Source organism: Falco rusticolus, chromosome 6 (assembly GCF_015220075.1).
Source record: "Falco rusticolus isolate bFalRus1 chromosome 6, bFalRus1.pri, whole genome shotgun sequence".
Classification (NCBI taxonomy): domain Eukaryota; kingdom Metazoa; phylum Chordata; class Aves; order Falconiformes; family Falconidae; genus Falco; species Falco rusticolus.
In genome coordinates, this window is record NC_051192.1 from 9,689,510 (window position 1) to 9,707,579 (window position 18,070).

The 18,070-nt window shown below is 47.4% G+C and overlaps 2 protein-coding genes across 4 annotated transcripts in view; one reads left to right on the forward strand and one right to left on the reverse strand.

Moving 5' to 3' along the window:
- The window catches only part of MAP3K21 (mitogen-activated protein kinase kinase kinase 21), a 43,387-nt gene extending 40,926 nt beyond the window's left edge, over positions 1-2,461 (reverse strand). For 2 of the 3 annotated variants that reach the window (XM_037392088.1, XM_037392087.1), the window contains exon 1: positions 1,628-2,460. In XM_037392088.1, coding sequence (XP_037247985.1) covers positions 1,628-2,372 — 745 coding nt within the window. In that variant the 5' untranslated portion in view covers positions 2,373-2,460. Of the gene's footprint in view, positions 1-1,627 lie in introns of all 3 variants that reach the window. The other variant, XM_037392086.1, reaches the window with a different exon arrangement.
- A 4,758-nt stretch (positions 2,462-7,219) lies between these two features.
- PCNX2 (pecanex 2) overlaps positions 7,220-18,070 on the forward strand; it is a 159,630-nt gene continuing 148,779 nt past the window's right edge. Inside the window, exons 1-3 of the mRNA XM_037391395.1 lie at positions 7,220-7,373; positions 13,438-13,643; positions 16,238-16,352. Of these exons, the coding sequence (XP_037247292.1) occupies positions 7,221-7,373; positions 13,438-13,643; positions 16,238-16,352 (474 nt within the window). The 5' untranslated portion in view covers position 7,220. The remainder of the gene's footprint in view (positions 7,374-13,437; positions 13,644-16,237; positions 16,353-18,070) is intronic.

The window sequence follows — 18,070 nt, forward strand, 5'->3', positions numbered from 1 at the left end:
ATTCAAACTTCAACACAAAATCTGGGTGAGAAAACTAAGTAGCTAACTAAGCACATGTGCAACAGCAGTAATGAAAGCAGCAAAACAGGTACATATACCAAAGTTATAACCAAAGCATGTTTTTTTAAAATGCTCTGCCATTATCCACATACACAGAGGTGATAACGGTAATCAGTTCACAGCAGTAACTGACTCAGCTCTAGGTGCTACGCTAAACCACAGGGTTATGAATTCATTTCAGATATGGACTTTGCCATTGTCACCTTAGGAGGCTAAAATACAGCAACGCACTTTTGTCTAAGGAAAGCCACTTAATACTTAAGGTACAGCAACTCAGTGAACACAGCAGCTGACTAGGAGGGCACAAGCTGCCTACAGACAACTTGCTAGAAATTAAGATGTTGGCCACGACCTGAAAGGTATGTTCCAAGAGTTTATTGTCTTGTGCTACAGACAGAACCACAAAGGTAGCTGAGCTAGGTCCTTTCTTTATCAAACAAATAGTGAAAGTATTCTCAGGAACAGTCCCATGACTGAGCCTTGTCTTAACAACCCATGCATGATGACCTTCAAGACACGCTGCAAAGGGCTTTTAAAACAAAGTGCTTCAAAGTTGAATGAAGCTTTTTTATTTCTACTGGACTATTTAAGGACTCCTAACGGGGGTGGGAGGGAAGTAACATGTTGCTGCACATTTGGCACATTCAGAACAAAAAGGAAAGCGAGTTAAAATGGCTTTAGACATTTACGGAAGCATACAGATTTCCCCTTTTGGGTCACCAATTCAAAACACAACTATAACAGCAAGTCATAAACATCTGTTCTAGTAAGACAGCCTTCCAACACCACAACTGCCAAAATCCTAGATGCTCTCGTACTGACAGACGGACCAAGGATCCATTCAGCATGAACTGAACAGCAACCTCGCTCTTTTCAGGTGCCTTTGTCTGTGCCAACGGCTGAAAGCAAATCTGGCAAGTGCACAAGAGTTTCTACTGGTTTTAAGCCACCGTCTTTTCTGTCTTGGTGTTTGCCAAGCGGGTGAATTTCAGCAACGCTAAACGCACACAACGAAAAACAGAAATACGTATGATCGTTCAGCAGCGAAACCTTATTAAACCTTTCCTTCCCAAGGCGCTGGGTTTGCTGTAACCGTCAAAAGCTAGGGCCGCACAGCGCAGTAAGAGAAGTCTTCTGGATGCGCACTGTGGTCGCGCACGGGGTTCTGTCCCGCTTCAAGGGAGCTGCCGGGACGGGGCTCTGCCTGCGCCGCAGGTGAGCTCTCTTCCCCCGCCCTTCCGCTGCCAGCCCGCCGCCAGGCAACCACCCCGCCGCCAGCCCCAGCTGCTGGCACGGGCTGCCCGAGCCGCCCATGTTGCGACACCCGCCGCCCGGTGAAGCCAGGCTCCCGGCCCGTGCCCGGCCGCGGCCCGGCCGCCCGTTCGCCGAGCGAGCCGCCCCCGCGCCGCCACGGCGGGCCCACACGGCCCCGCTCGCCGGGCAGCCTGAGGCGGGCGCCGCCGCCGTGGCCCGGGGAGCCCCTCGCCGTCCCCTCGGCCGCCCGCGGCGGTGCGAGGGCCCCTCCTCACCCCGGCATCCCCCCACCCCCGCCCCGGCCGGGACTCACTGTTGCTCGACTTGAGGTCCCGGTGCAGGATGGGGACGATGGCCTGGTCGTGCAGGTAGAGCATGCCGCGGGCGATCTGCACCGCCCAGTTCACCAGGATGTGCGGCGGGATGCGGCGGCCCCCGCGGGCGGCCCCGGCCCCGGGGGCGGCGGCGGCGGCCAGGGCCCGGTTGAGGGAGCCGCCGCGGGCGAACTCCATGACGAGGCAGAGGTTGGGCTCCCGCAGGCAGACCCCGTGCAGGGCGATGATGTTGGGGTGCCTCAGCATGGAGAACAGCTTGGCCTCCTGCCGCACGCTCTCCGCCGTGGCCGTGATGTCCTCGTCGGGGTCCTGGCGCGCCGCCTTCACGGCCACCTCGCGGCCCCGCCAGGTGGCCCGGTACACCTTCCCGAAGCCTCCCACGCCGATGATCTCCTGCAGCTCCAGGTGCTGGAAGTCGATCTCCGTCAGGCTTCCCGCGGGGTCCCCCCGCCCGCCGCCGCCGCTCGCCGCCGCCGCCGCCACCCCGCCGCGGGGCTGCCGGGTCACGTAGTTGGCGGGGAAGATGCCGAGACGGTGGCGGATCTTCCCCGCCCACCAGCCGTCGTCGCCGGACACGGCCGCGTCCTGCGACAGCACCTCCACCACGTCCCCCCGCCGCAGGCTCAGCTCGTCCTCGCCGCTCGCCTCGTAGTCGTACAGCGCCGTCCACAGCGGGCACGAACCCCCGCCGGCGGCCGCCGCCCCGGCGCCCGGCAGAGCCATGGCAGCGACCTCAGCCCCGGCGGCCGCCAGCGCCGCCGACGCGGGGGCGCCCGCCCAGCCGCATCCTCACCTGCCGCCGCCGCCGAGCGGGAGCCGCGGGAGGGGCAGGGGCGGGGCCTGGGGCAGGGGCGGGGCCGCCCGGCCCGGTCGCCGCCGCCGCCGCGGGTCTCCGGCAGGTAGGGCGCAAGCGCGCGCGGGGAAGGCGGGGAAGGGGAGCGGCGGCGCCCCGCGGCCTCCCTCCCGCCTCCGCGCTCTGCCCCCGGGGATTGGCCGCCGGCCGTCACGTGGGGCCGAGGGCTGGGGGCGGGGGAGCGGGCGGGCAGGTAGGTGCCCGCGCGCGCCCGCCCACGCGCGCAGACTGGCAGGCTCCGGCCGCCGCGGGGAGGGGGCGGGGCGCGCGGCTGAGGTGGTCGTCAACGGTCCCGTCCGGGCAGGGGCGGCGTAACGGCACCGCGGCGAACGGGGAGGCCCGGTGCGGCACCGAGCGGAGCCCGTGGGCCCCGGCGAAGCGGTGTCTCGGCGCGGTCCGCCCGCCCCGGCCCGCTGTATCCCCGGGGGCGGCGGGGCAGGCCGGGGGTTCGCGCCTCCGCCGGCAGCTCCCCCTCTCCGTGGATGTCCGCGCTGAGGACTTCCCCGGAATAAAACCCGGGCAGTTCCTGAGGAAACCGAGCTTCCGCGGCTCGTGTTTCCTCTTCCACCCGCCTGCGCACGGGCCGAGGGGCTCCCGGCTCCGCCTGGCGCAGTGGCACAACCCCTGCCTTAGGGGGTTGCCTGGAAATCAGCAACTGCTGCGCCCGTGCTACTTCTGGATCAAGATTTTTCTGGTTTTAGGTGGAAAAATGGTATCGCTTCCTAAACCACAGCAGACGGAGGGAAGCGTGTGGGCCACCAGCGCTGCGGTTCAGAGCAGATGTGTTGCCATCCTCGGAGCTGATGGCTGTGTGCAGCGGGAGCTGTGGTTCTGGACAAGGCCGCTGCCAGCCCAGGCCCTGGGTGGGTGGGAAAGGCCTGGGGAAGGTGTCACACCGCGCTGCCACGTAGAATAGCTTGGCACAATGAATGCTTCTCGCACAACCCCCCACTGCTGGAGCGCTGTGCATCCCTACACAAACACAGAGTTTGCGGCTGGATATCGCAGGGCTAAGGTTCCAACATAAAGGCAGTAATTAGAAAAAAAAAAAATACGGTACCCAGAAATCAGAAATTCACGTTTATCCCACTGTCTAAACTGTGTTTATAGTTGTACACACGAGGCAAAAATAAAATTACGTAGAAAGGGACTTACTGAACCATGTTAACCAAAAAGAAAGAATGCAAAACCTGCATGTCTTATCGACTCTTTTCCCATTTCCTTTAATATAAGATTGCCTTGAAGCTATTCAGAGAGATAATTACAAGCCTTTTCCTTATCTGCATATTTGCCTTATTATAAAAGCCATGAAGCATGTTCTAATACAAGCATTCTGCCACACAAATTCCACCTTGAACTTTATCTGTTATCTAAAAGAATCTGCAGGAGCTAATTAAGTGTGGAATGTTTTGGGTCAGACGAGGTATTGGTTGCAGTACAGTGAAAAGTTTAAACGTTTATTTAGAGCTATTACTCCAGAATTTGTTCTCTGAAGTACTACTGTCCGTTGGCAATTACTACACTTGAGTTATTCTTTGTGCTGTGTTTCTTGAGCACCTAGTGCTCTAGGATCTTGGTATAAGGAGTTCTAATAATGGAAATAAAGTTACAGAGGACACTAACGCAGCTGTAGCTTTTCTGGTGGCACCATCTAGTGGAGTTGCCGCTGAGAAGAGTGGCATACAGGGCAAAGCTTTCGGCTTGGTCTGTCATTGGCATCTCTTGAGAAAAAAGTGGTAGCATTTCAGCACTCTTGCAACTATAGATACAGCACTGTGCATCTACGTGTCTCTGGAACGCGTGTCCTGAGCTGGATATTACAGGAACCCTTCATTTCTGTGAGTACCATTATACCAAAAAACATTTGGTGTCAACATTATCCAAAGTCAAGGAAGAGTTGAAAGCTATGAGCGATAGGCAGACAAGACACCCTAATAAGACCCAATGTTATATCAACTCCAATGAAGCCTGCATTATCTGGGATTTCCAAATAATAACCTACATGAGTTAGAAGTCTCAAGAAGAGAGGAGGTTTTGAAGAAGCTTTCCATTTCCACCTCTGTTTACTCATCTCTTTTGGAGCTGTGCTTGTAATTGATTTTATTTGCCAGTACGCCTGGTGGAAAACAACTTCCATAGTTTTTGAAAATTAACATTTTTGATTACTACACATCAAAAATATTATTCATAGCTGGCTATTACAGTTGATTCAGTCACTACATTTGTGTTAACCAACTTTGTCATCTTGGAAAAGAATCTGCAAAGGGTAAAAAAATATAAAAATTTCCACTCAACAAGGGAGCAGTTTTAGTAAGATGTGTTTACAGGAGTAGCATACGAGGCGCTGCTGGGACTGTGCCTCCTTCATAGAGCTCAAGAGACTTCACTGCTTACTGAGGACACACCAAGCAAGTACTCGAGCCTTGTGGCTGTAGATCCACAGGTATCGGAAGGGTACCAGTGCTGCTGAAAGGAACAGTGCTGTTCCTCCCCTGCTCCTCATTCCTGCTGCTGTATTGTCGCTCCCATCAAGCCAACACAGGCATCCAACATGGCCACATTGCCTGCAACATCAGGAAGCGAGCTGAGATGTGGTTCATTAGCTCACAGCTACGGTTGTTTAATAGCATCTTTGGTCTCTTTTACCTTTGTCTAAAAGGTCCGTGCAGAGTACACCAGAACAGCATGTTTCGTCCATGAAGCTGTAGCCACAGTCAGGAGCAATGAAAGTAGGGTAAATTTGGTGAAGTAATGTGCAAGCTGCTTGGCTGCCCCCATTTTGTACACACATCCTTCACAAAACTGACTGCAACAAAAGTCTATACTTGTGGAAAAGGCCCTGGAAGGTGTTGACGAGAGACAGGCAATTGAAGTTCACAGTGATTTTCTGATGGTAGACGGTAAGGAGTGCGTGCTGTGTATGATCAGCTCTGGTGTTCACGGCCTAGCCTGATGCCCCTTCCTTCAGGGGTATCCCATAGGGATATGCCCCCTATCCATATGTCTCATCCTTCACTGCCTTTGGCCTCCCCTGCTGAAGGCTTCCACTTGGTTCCATCCCCCATTCAGCTTCACTTCCCCCTGCTTCCCGCACCCAGGCTCCCCTGCCCCTGATGTACCTCTTCACTCTGCTAATTTGAGGTCAGCTGCCATGAAATTCTTTAACGCAAGGCAGACTGACTGTGTTTCACTTTAAACTCATTCATAAAAGAAACCGAATGGTTTTTAAGGAATTTGCCCAACTGCCTGCCCAACATACAGCTCAAAATGACAAAAAAAGGTCAACACTAAAGTTGGGCAAAGATCCGAAACTCATGATGCATCAAGCAAAATTAGTAACTGGCAATGAAACAAGATGGTGGGGGTTGTGACAGCAGTAAGTTTGCAGATGACAGTGAGTTGGGTGGGAGTGTTGGTCTGCCTGAGGGCAGGAAGGCCCTGCAGAGGGATCTGATGGGCTGAGGCCAGTTGTATGAGGTTCCACAAGGCTCACTGCTGGGTCCTGCACTTGGGTCACAGCAACCCCAGGCAGCACTACAGGCTGGGGCAGAGCGGCTGGGAAGCTGCCTGGTGCGAAAGGGCCTGGGGGTGCTGGTTGATGGACATCTGAACAGGAGCCAGCAGTGTGCCCAGGTGGCCAAGGCGGCCAACAGCATCCTGGCTTGTAGCAGACACAGCGTGGCCAGCAGGACCAGGGCAGTGCCCGTCCCCCTGCGCTGGGCACCGGTGAGGCCGCCCCTGGACCCCTGTGTTCAGCTTTGGGCCCCTCACTGCAGGGGGACGTGGAGGGGCTGGAGCGTGTCCAGAGCCGGGCAGGGGGCTGGGGCAGGGGCTGGGGCACCAGCCTTGTGAGGGGCGGCTGAGGGACCTGGGGGGGTTGGCCTGGAGAGGAGGGGGCTCAGGGGGGACCTGATCGCTCTCCGCAGCCACCTGACAGGGGCCGTAGGCAGCGGGGGTCGGTCTCTTCTCCCGGATAACGAGCGACAGGACGAGAGGAAACGGCCTCACGTTGCGCCAGGGGAGGTTTAGGTTGGGTATCGGGAAAATTTCTTCACGGGAAGGGTGGTGAAGCGTTGGGACAGGCTGCCCAGGGAGGTGGTGCCGTCGCCACCCCTGGAGGTGTTTAGAGCCCGCGTGGATGCGGTGCTGAGGGCCGTGGGTTAGTGCTGGGCTTGGCAGGGCTGGGGTAGCGGCCGGACCTGGTGAGCTCTAAAGGGCTTTTCCCACCTAAACGACTCTGTGCCGCTCCGACCGACGCGGCCCGCAGCTCCGCCGCCAGAGCCGCTGCCGCCCGTCGGCCGCGCATTTTTTGCACCTGCGGAGGCACCTCGAGCCGCCCGGGGCGGGACGCCGCGGTGACGGACGCTTCCGCGCCAGAACGGCCCCCCCGCCCCCTGCCCGCCGCGGCGCGGCTCGGCCCGGCCCCTCTCCGCCCTGCGCCCTCTCCGCGCTGCCGCCTGCTACCGGCAACCGGGCGCGGCCCCCGGCCCGGCGGTGGGGCAGCGGCCCCCGCACCGCGGTGGGGACGCGCGGGTCGCTGTGTCCGGCGGAGGGGGGGGGCGGCCCGTTGGCAGCGGCCTCCCGGCGGCGGCGGCGCTCGGGGTGGGGCGGGCGGGATGCTCGGCGTCGCGGGGCACCATGGGAGAATCCGCGGGCGCCCGGCATGGCGGCGGCGGCGGCGGGCGGCTGAGGGGCGGCGGTGGCGGCGGGGGTCGGCCATGGTGTCGCCGGCGGCGCGGCTGGTGGGGCAGGGCGTGTGGGCGGCGCTGACCGGGGGCTGGTACCACGACCCGGAGCAGGGCGCCTTCACCAACAGCTGCCACCTCTATCTGTGGCTGTTCCTGCTGACGCTGCCCATGGCCCTGCACCTGGTGAGACCCGGCCCGGGGCGCGGCGGGGGGGCGGGGGGGCGCGGGCCCGGCCTGGGGGCGGCGGGGGCCTGAGCGCCACGGGGGGCACCTGGCTTCTGAGGGCAGGGGGTGGGGGTGTTAAAAGATAGGTCTGTCCCGAAGGATTTTGTCCCTAAAGGTTAACGGTGGGTGCGTTAGTCCGGGGCTGGACCCCTTAATCCTGCTGAGGCAGCTGGTGGGGCGCCTTGGGAAGGGGTGCAACGCCGGCCTCTGCAAGTGCTGCACGGCTGTGGGGACGTTAGTTCGAAAAAAGCTCTTGTAGAGACATTTATTCTCCTAAGTCTGCTCCAGCCTTACCTGCTGAGAAGGGTAAATAGATGGAAAAATCCAAATAGCACATCATTAATATGCCTTGCTGAATGTCACTGGTGAGTCACGTGGCTCTTCGTGACATGCAGCTCTCTTTGTGCTGAAAGTTAAATGTTGCAAATAAATAATTTTAATATCTGGAGTTCATTGCCAGACTTTAAGATTATTGTCTTTGAAAACTTGAAACTTTTGCTCCTTTTTTGTGTTTTCCTACTGTGTGAGAAGAGCTTAAAAGCGTGGTTTGCTGGATCATTACGTCTATTCATTGGTGTGCTCTTTAGTGATTATAACTGAATATTGCTTCCACTGGAAAAAGATTCCATCCTTTTGGTTCTCACAGTGACTCAACTAAGTTCTGTAGATTTTTTTTTTTTGTAAAATTTCTGAATAGGTCTCTTCACCCTTCGTGGTCAGACATTGGCCTGATTTTTCAAAGGAGCATTCATGAATCCCTCTGCAATCCCAGTGAAAGGCAAATCTTGTATTTTTAAAAACCAGTTGGTATACTGTATTTTGTGGCGTGGGCTGTAGTGGATTCCTATAAGCATGGCTTAACATGGAGTTAATGAACTGATTGATAAGGCCTGTTTCCTATGCAAAGCACCAAGAGTCTTACATTGTAGGATTTACTGTCAAAGTGGGTTTTGTGATTCAAAAGAAAAAAAAAAGTAAAGATTAATTTTTTTTTCAGTTGATGCATGCATCTAGAAGAATATTTATTTCCTTGTGGGAAACTTCTGTACTAATAGCATGGAAGAAGGCATGCAGGGTTGCACAAAATAGCACTGGATACAAAGGTTTTATACCACAGCTACAGTAAGAAAAGACATTATTTAACGGGAAGGGGAGAAAACCTAACTTATCTACTGAACTCTGTTTCTCTCTCAGGCTTCATCTTTGCCTATCTAGGTGGACTTGCTTTTTCTGCAGACTGGCCAACTTTATGATGAATCATCTGGTTAAATGTAGGACTTGTGTTATTGAGCTATATACTGCTATGGGAATGCTTCATCCTTGATAAGAATAATGCATTTATTATGCTGGCTGCTTGAGAGTAATGATGTCCTTAAGTATTTGTTTTCTTGCTTATAAGTAGTTGTGGTTTGTAAACTTTGTGCAAGACATGCATTCTTGCCACTCGGACACTCGAACCTGCTTTTTAACAGGAGGTTTTCTTTGGGCAGTTTTATTCAGTAATGTTTGGGGCGATATTTATGTTACACTTGACACCAATAGTTTTGGATTCAGCTAAAGCACTAAGTGACATTTCTTGAAATGGCAAAGTCAAAACAAGTCAGAGTGCTACTACTTAAAATTTTGCTTTGCTTGGGATGATATCTTAATCAGACTTTTATCAAAGACAGCCTCTCTGAAATGGTTTGATTTGAATGAAATGGCAAACCTCATCCAGCTGTTTTTAGATTTTTTCACACTGGCTCAGCAGAGACATGCTGACAGTAGTGTCGGGAAGCTTATAGTATCAAGTTGTGTCTGTCGTGTGGATCGAGGATTTCACTCTAGCTTTGTCAGCATAGCTTACTTTGGTACTAATGGTTCCTTTATTAGCTTCTCCACCTCTGAAAATGTAGATCTGTATTTCCATGTCTTCCTTTTCTTTCTCACTTATCCTGTGTAACAGTAAATATACAATTAAAAATATACATTGGATATTATTTGGAGCATTGCTGGTGTTAAAATCAACTTTCAAAATTCTCATGAGATCTCTTCTAACTTTTCCATTTCAACTCTCATAGTAGGTTAAGAATTAAAGTTACCTTATTCCACCAAAAAGTCCAGGGTTCCCAGGTGTTTTGTGTACAAAAATAGTGGCAATTGTTATGCAAAGTCACTGGGCTGAATTCAGCCCCAGTGAAACACCAGTGACACAGAGATGCAACCTTGGGAATGCTTGTACTATAGCTTATTTTACAAGCCACAAGGGAATGTGCATCCGCGTTTTGGTGGGTCCCCAGAGTGGCTTCTTGAGTGTTTCTTCTGCCTTGTGTTGGATAGAAAGCCCTTGAACTTACAGGGTTGTTAGTTCTTACGCATTAGAACTTCAAATTATGCTGTGATAGAAGTATGATGTGGCAGTATAAGGGTGTGGGCACATAAATTACTCAGAGGTAAACTGTAATAAAACTTGCAGTGTGTTAACTGCTTCCTGTCCCATTTGGCCACACTTAACCTCTCTGTAAAAGTAAGGATATACCTCCACAAAAGAGTGGTAAGCTACACTGTACTTACTGTATTTATTGTGTGGTAGGATGCACACTTACAACTGAATGTACACCTGGACTTTTGTTTGCTGCCTGTTTTCCTGTGTTTTATACTGTGCGATGGACAACTCCTTCTTCTTAATGCACCTAAATTAACATAAAAATATTTCTCTTTGGCTCTAATATTGTAATTCCCACTCATACCCCTGCAACCCTGAGGTAGTGGCTGGCTGCATGTTTTATTTAGTGGTTTCCTCATTTGTGTTCTGTAGCACCCAAGACAGTGAGGCCCAGGTGCAGCACTGTCTTGCTTTAGATGCATCAGGTGGGATACATCTGGGTCTAATTGACATTAGTAATTCAATCCAATTTATAAGGTGTGGTATTTTGTTCAGAGGTTACACACCTTTATATGAGGAGGTATGTACTTTAGTCACCTCTGCCTTTTTGCTAGTTGAATAACATTAGTAGACATGTGGAGAAGAATTTGGCCGTTCTCTGGACGGGTGGAAGCCCCAGCACACCAGCCTGTATTTCTGCCTGAGACCCCACACTGTTCTGGTGCAGGGTATAACAACGGAAGCTACTGGAAAACAAAAAGTACATTATGGTAGAGTTTTTAATTGGGCAAAAGGAAAGAAAGCTAGAGTTACAGCTTCTACAGAAACCTGTGGGATGTCATGAAACCTGCTTTCTAATGAATTTGTATTTGTGGATGGGTTGTTTTCTAGCTTCTAATAAGATGTCAGCACAATCAAAGCTTTTACTGTCATTCATTTTACTGTCATTCAGAAGGTCAGAGAGCTGCATGGGTTCCTCTCGTTAATGCAGGAGGGGTGCTGCTGTGACCTTGTCCCAGTGGGGTGTATTCTCTCAAAGTGAGTTGAAAGTAGCCAAAGAATTAAAAAGTTACTCAGCAGAGGGGATGGAGAGAGATGATGAATACACAGACACATGGTGTAATTATAAAACCTTGTTTCCATAGGAAACCAGGCTAATTATAACTATAGTGCATCAAAAGTGAATCTGTCATATAATTCTTTAGTGGTCTGTAACTTAATTCCTCCTTAGCTCAAGCAGATTTGATAGCTTTTGCCTGTCTGTGCCTGGGAACACCAACCACAGTCATATGACCTCGCACAAGAAGCCTGATTCAGAAAATCAATTGCTTTCCATTCTCAGCTTTATCTTTCGCTTAATTCCTGTTCATGTGGGCAGGGAACAAGCTGTTGGCTTGTACTAAGCTTGCCGTGAGATTCAGAATATTAAGGATGCACTGGCCGCCTTATAGATAGGCAGGCTTGGGATTGTGAGCATGCATGGCATGTATACAGGGGGAAGCACTGTGTAACTTGGGCAGATGGGCAGGGAGGTGACAGGCAGGCTCGGGCACAGCTCCGGTAGGTCTGGTCACAAGGCAGGGATGAGGACATCCAGCACTCAGCACTTGCTAAAACTGGCCCTCTTTTTCCACTTAGAAATCTAGGAGCTTCCTTTGATTCTTTCTTGTAGCGTGCTCTGTGCGCATAGACTGCACTAGTGGAAGTCTATTTTTGTTGTGTCCTCTTGACATTATTCATGTAATATTTATTAAGGTTTATGAACATCACTCCTGGAGCACTTTTCTAGTGACTCATTCTGACTTGCTATTTCATAAGTGGTCAGCCTGTGCTTTTTAGTTTATAGTTGAAGAGATTCCTTGCGAAGTGGACAAATCTTTTATTAAACAAATCATTACAGATAATTTGCTATCATTCTTTGTGAAACCAAACTATTTTTAACTTGTATTTTGCAAATAAATTAGTCATAAACCACAAATTCTTCAGCCTCATCCATCAAACCTTATACCCGGGGAGCGTGGCCTTGCAAACTGATCCTGCGTCTGGCCCGGATTTGCTAAAAACCTGAAGGGTATGCTTAGTGTCAATATATACATGGTATTACAAAGTACTTTTAACAGACTAAGCCTCAACTTGTAGAAAGTACTGTCTTTCTTGTCAGGGACCATTAGTAAGTAGTACCTACATGATAAATAGCTTCTCCACTTTTGTGCAAGAGATTCTTTGTGTATGAATCAGAATAGTCATAAAAAAGGATTTGCCTGAAAATTTTCACATGTACATCTTGAAGGTATGAAGTCTCACTAAGCCAAAAGCAGCAGCAGAATAGCAACCCACTGGCTTGTAATAAACACAGAAATGATTCAACATGTTCATTTCAACTCCAAGATAAATGCAGTGACTTGTTTTAGAGATGAAGCAAGCATGCTGTATTCCTCTCCCTTCACCTGTGTGGTCAATGTCGTTTATTTATGAATTTGAAAAGAATTCTGATCTTTCATATCCAAATGTAAAAGACTTGGCCTGCAGTGCTGATACTTAAAATGATAGCTTTAGGGCCAAAGTAAAGACCGTTCTTAAAAATAAATTTCGGTAGGCTTTTAGCAAATCCTGAGCATTCACAATCTTCCTGGTTTTTTGTTTGTTTGTTTGGGATTTTTTTGTTTTGTTTTTTTTTTTTGTTCGCTGCTACAAATTGTGCAGCTACAACAATGCTCTGTTTAAAAAAACCAAAAAAACTGGGAAGAGGTTAAACTCACTGGGAGACTGGAACTGGGTGACAATACATAAGGGTGTTCCATGACTATAATGGTAAAAGCTTTGTACCTTCAATTATAACTGCAAGTGTCTATCACTATGATTTGCCCTTTACTGTAAGGAAGTATTTACATATTAAAATGTTGTTAGTATGTTATGTCTGTGGAAGAACTTTACAGACTATAGTTGAACTGTAATTAATTTTAATGACTAAGAAATACGGTGCTTGTCACAGATCAGCAAACACATCACAAACAGCTGCAAATTAACAATTATGAACTTCAGAAAAAGAACTCAAAGATGCTGCCTCTCCAAATGCATTTTAGTCATTTGCTTTGACTAGTCCTGATTAATTATTTAAAATTCTTCAGCGGTAAAGATACTTGGGAACATGTGAAGTATTAGAAAAAGGAGATCAAACTACAGGATTTTACTGTTAAATTGTAACTGAGAAGCAGAGTAAGATGACAGAATATTTCAGAAGGGTTTTCCTGTTTGTGGATAACTAATGTTTCATTTTGTGTCTGTATTTTTGTAAGTTCATAGTTTAGGAAAGGCTGCAGCTACATTATCCTGGGAATGCAGTATTTGAAGAGGGTTTATGAAGTTTGTCAACTGGGAGATTTTACTGATTTTGTTAAAAAATAAATAATATCCACAGCTAATCAAAAGAAGAATAAATCTTGTAAAATGGTTTGAAATTTGAAGGAATGCTTAGACCTTTTTTGTGAGCAGAACTCAAGTATACTGGATGAAATATTACTTGTGGTTATAAAACTCAGTAGAGGTACAAATAATAGACAGTAAGGAATAAAGAGTTTGAACATTACTTTAAAGATTTTAGTAGTTTCTTCTCAAAATAAACTGTTATGATTATGTCTTTATTATTTCCTTCTGTAGGCTTTTCCAGCAAATGCAGTTACAGTTTTTGTGTACTGCAGCTCGGTGACAGTGTTCTTCACAGTAATAAAGGTGATCAGTTACCGCCTGCACCTTATGTTTGATAAAGGAGAAGTAATTCAACAAAAGCTCTCCAGAAAAAATGGAAGACAATGTAAAGATACAGAGGTTCCAAAAGGAAACACGGTTCAGCCCTCAAATCATAGGTAAGGTTTTCATTGCACATTGCTGGTATGTTCTGTAAATGGATGAGTTTGCACCATGGTCCTACATAGCAGAAACCCCTTACAGTTAGTTGTGTGAGGAATTACACTTTTAAAAAACTGCCTAGTGCTTTTCTTTTTGGTGGCTGCAACATGCTTGTGGTGGAGCAGGCAGAGCTGCACCTGAGTCAGAGGTCAGGGGAGTAGCTGGGCACAGTGAAGGCAGCAGGGAGAGACCAGTCTGGGAGGTGCTACAAGGTCCTGGAGAAAACCTGGGAGAAGTTTTCTGGGGAAGCCGTAAGTGTTTGCTATTTCCTTTTCCTGCTGTGCTTACCTGCTGGAAAGAGGAAAGGAAGTGGTATGTACCCGATGCTGAAGAAAATGCTATAATATCACAGTTTTGAAACCTGAGTTCATGTTGCCTCTATGTGTTTGTAGTAAGCTCCTTCTCAATCCAGCCTAGATGTGCAAGTTGCTTTTCCCCCTTATGTTTTATTGTGACTGCCTATGATGCTTCTGTGGTCCTATTCATGAGGAAAGCTGGAACCGCTTGTATTTCTCAGGGTTTTTTGGTAGGTATTTACAGCCTCCCTACTGAGGAACCAAGTGCTATGTCTCTGCTGCAAATAAACAATCAAAGTCAATAAGGCTGCTTCCAGGTTGAGCTGCTGTTAGAAGTAAAAATAGTATTGGGATAAAGACTAGTACTGACATTTTCCAGATTTATGTAATAGGTAGAATATTCCACTGTACACTTTTTGGAATAAATGGAGACCTCTCTTGCTGGTTTTTCAAGATTAAGTCATACAACAAATGAAGCTGGCAAGCGGCTTCCAGTGTTCCCAAGCGTTATGACGGATGTGAAAAATGCTGAAATAAGGTATATCCAATAGTGATGGCTGCACAAAAATGTCCAAAGTAAGTTTTAACCATGTAGGTTTGTTACGGCTACCAGTCAAGCTTCAACAGAGAGCTCTGCATAAAAGAAGTTGGGGTATTTTTCGGTGCATTTGCAGTAGCTGCTGCTAGCTCTGTGCAAGCTAAGTAGTGTCAAGATCATTTGTGTACCTCTGTCCTACTGGTCTTCTGTGCCTTTGCACATGCACATCTGTGCTATGCTCCTGGCAGTGAGATTGCTGGGAGTGTCAAGGTTTGCTCGTGTTGAGGCTTTTCTGAGAAATGCGTCTTATGTGTATCACTGACCATACAAGGTTTTAATTTTAGGTTGGGTGATGCCTTTCAGGCTCTTTCTCATTAGTTTTCACCAGCCCACAAAGCTACTTCCTGTTTACAGATGTCTGATACAGTTATTTAAGAGGTTCATCAGTTGTTCTAGCCTGGCTTATTTAAACAGAACCTCATTGTCTTCCTGTTCACTGGCTGATGAAATGACTGCAAACTTTCATTATTCTGCCTTTGTTCTGGCTAAGAAGTAGAGGTAGATTCACTTAAAACTTGCATGTTAAATGACATAACTGTGCCTTGTAGGAGGTCCTAGGCACCACAGTCCATTATTTAGGACTTGATCAGAAAATAAAGAACTTAGTATTTTGACAAGATGGATGACAGAAGTTTTTAAACAGGCCCTGGTAGTTGATGGGCTCGTTGAGCAAGTTTTTGAAGCCAGCTAACTACAAAAAAATCGATGGAAAAGTGACTGAGACCCTGAGGTAAATAACTTTATAGCTTGTATACAGCTCTAGTGTTTTAAAAATAAGGCTTTTGGAGGAAAAACCCCCAAACCTCACAAACAAACAAGCCCAAACCCGTACTTTTTGTCATTTCACTATAGTTTTGTTTTTGTGGTTTTTTTTTTAACTGAACTTTTGTTGTGCTAAACCAACACATGTTCTCACTCATTAGTAAACCTTGTGTGAAAATACTTGCTTATATCCATGGAAAAGCCGGTAGAAAATAGGTGCATAAAGAGTTGGTGGATAGTTGGATGCATCTACAAAGGAAGTGATCAAGAAGTTGTCTTATAGCATGTGTAATTAATAGTGGATGTATGTTTGCCTTGGCTAAAACAAAAAGAACAACTGTTATTTTGTAGTCTAGTGATTATATTAATACACATTATGTGTTGCATTTTAAACAGTTGTTTGATGAGACGTTTGTAAATAAACAGGCAGTTAGATAAGCAATATGTACAGAAAGAGGTAAAAAGCAAAAGTTGTGAAAGGAGCAGCATTTGACTGTTATGTCTAATGAGGAGCCCCCAACATCCTTTTGTGCCAATAAATCAGTGTGTGTGTCAGGCAGACTAAATGACGTTACGTACACATAGGAAGTTTGAAGATATGTCATATTTCTTATAGCAATGCTCTACTTGAAAAGACACCAGTACCATTTCATACCGAGGGATTTTTATTTATTTATTCAGCAAGTTGTCTTGGTGAGGAAGAAGCTACAAATAGGGGTTATTACAGTATTTTTCAGCCCTCTGCCTTCAGCACTGCAGAGGAAAAACTTGCTGTCATTTCATTGTGGTGTGCTACTTCTTCCTATTCTGTTTATTATTCCTCAGCTTCCCAAAACTCACTGTGATCCTCTGTGGTAAGAAGCATTGCTTTATTTTTCATTTGCTTCCTTTTCAGCAATAACACTGGGGACAATGGTGTCAACACTGAGTCCAACCAAGATGACTCTACCCAAACAATTAATGACAGTTCAAGGGTACAGGCTCTGCACTTGCAGAACTCACCAGAAATGGTTAGTATGTGGTTTTCTGTAGTAGTGTCTTCTGTTTGTGCGGTCCAACCACACAGGGTTTTGTATTGCCAGGTGCTGATCACTTGAAGCACAGGTCTGCCCTGGGGAGGAAGGGTCAGTTCCATGGATCTACTAGGTATACCAATGTTATCAGTCAGCCTTGTCCTAAAGGTTTGGGTTGCAAAGCTGAAACTAGTGTACATAATTCTGCACTTCTAAGGAGTGGGTCTGTCTGCTCTATAGATACCAAATGGCTTTTTTAAATCTCGCCAAGAGCAACTGGTTTTTGTGGCTGCTTTGAAAGAAGGAAGAGGCTAGTGCAATCATGCAATCAGAGCAGCCTGTCATTGCCACAGAAGGGGATCTGCTACTGGAGCATTAATAATATGGTTTTGCATAACTAGACTTATGCTTATAAAGTGAACCCAACACATCTTGAGTATTTGAACAAAGCATAAAAAACATTTACATCTAGGAAATGCCTACATGAGCTTAAAAATACGTGTGTGTGCTGTGCCAATGGCCATGCTTTCTAAATCAATAGCATATGAAGTGATGAAGGGGATGTATGTAGATGTTATTAATGAAAAAAAAAAAAGGAAACACCCATGAGAAGATTGAAGAGTTAAGTATTTAAAAAAATTAAGAAACAGAATAATGCTGTCTGTTATCTTAAGCTACTCCCCATGTATACTGTGATAAAATCTTTAATTATGTGATCCCATGCTATTTTTTCTACAGGACTCCTGCCTCAGTCAGTGCAGAGGATGGTTAGTGATCTTTGAATAAGTAGCTATTTGATACTTCATTGTGTCTTCATATCCCTCCACTCCCACCCTGTGTCCCTATTTATTGCAAACTATTCAAATCCTGGTCCAAATTGGAACAATTTCCTCATTTCCTGGAGTGTTTTTACCTTTTCGTAGCATCTGTATGATTCACAGACATTAATAGTTTTCTTTTATGAGGTAAAATATTTTTCACTTTGTTTCTGTCCTAGCCCCCAGTATTCTGGTATTTGTCCATTCTGCAAAGCCATTTCTTCTTGGGATCTTGTCCAAGTCTCCTGTTTGTGAACATCTGGGTCGGGTCTTGTCAAACTTAGTTTCCTGTTCCTTCTGCCAGGATACCACCGTGAAATTTTAGGAGATAATAATTATTTTCCTTCTGGTTTTGGTGCCTGTTGGACAGAAGAGTGCCACGTTAATTTTTCCCCAAACTTTTTTTTTTCTAGTTTTGTATTTAGGCTGTTGAATTTAGGCTCCTGAAGTATTCTTCTGGAGTATTGTGTTTAGTTTTGAGCTCCTCAGACATTGACCTGCTTATGAGAATCCAGCAGAGGCTACCGAGGTGGTTGAGGAATGAGGTATGTGATGTATGAGGACAGGCAGATGGGATGTGTTAGCCTTTGTAAGGCTAAAAAAACCTCCTTTTGTAAGACTAGAGGAACTACTTACTCCTGTCTTCAGCTTCCTAAAGCTTCCTCTTTTCTCAGAAGTACCCACTGACAGGATAAGAGACAGTGGCTGCAACTTGCAGGCATTAAAAGCTACAATTAGATCAATTAGATATAAGGGTTTTTTGTGTGTTTGGTTGGGGTTTTTTTCCCTTACCAAGAGGGTGGTCAAATACTGGAAGAGATTGTCTGGAGAGGTTGTGAAATCTCCATCTTTGGAGATATTCAGAGCTCTGCTGAACATGGCCCTGAGCAACCTGCT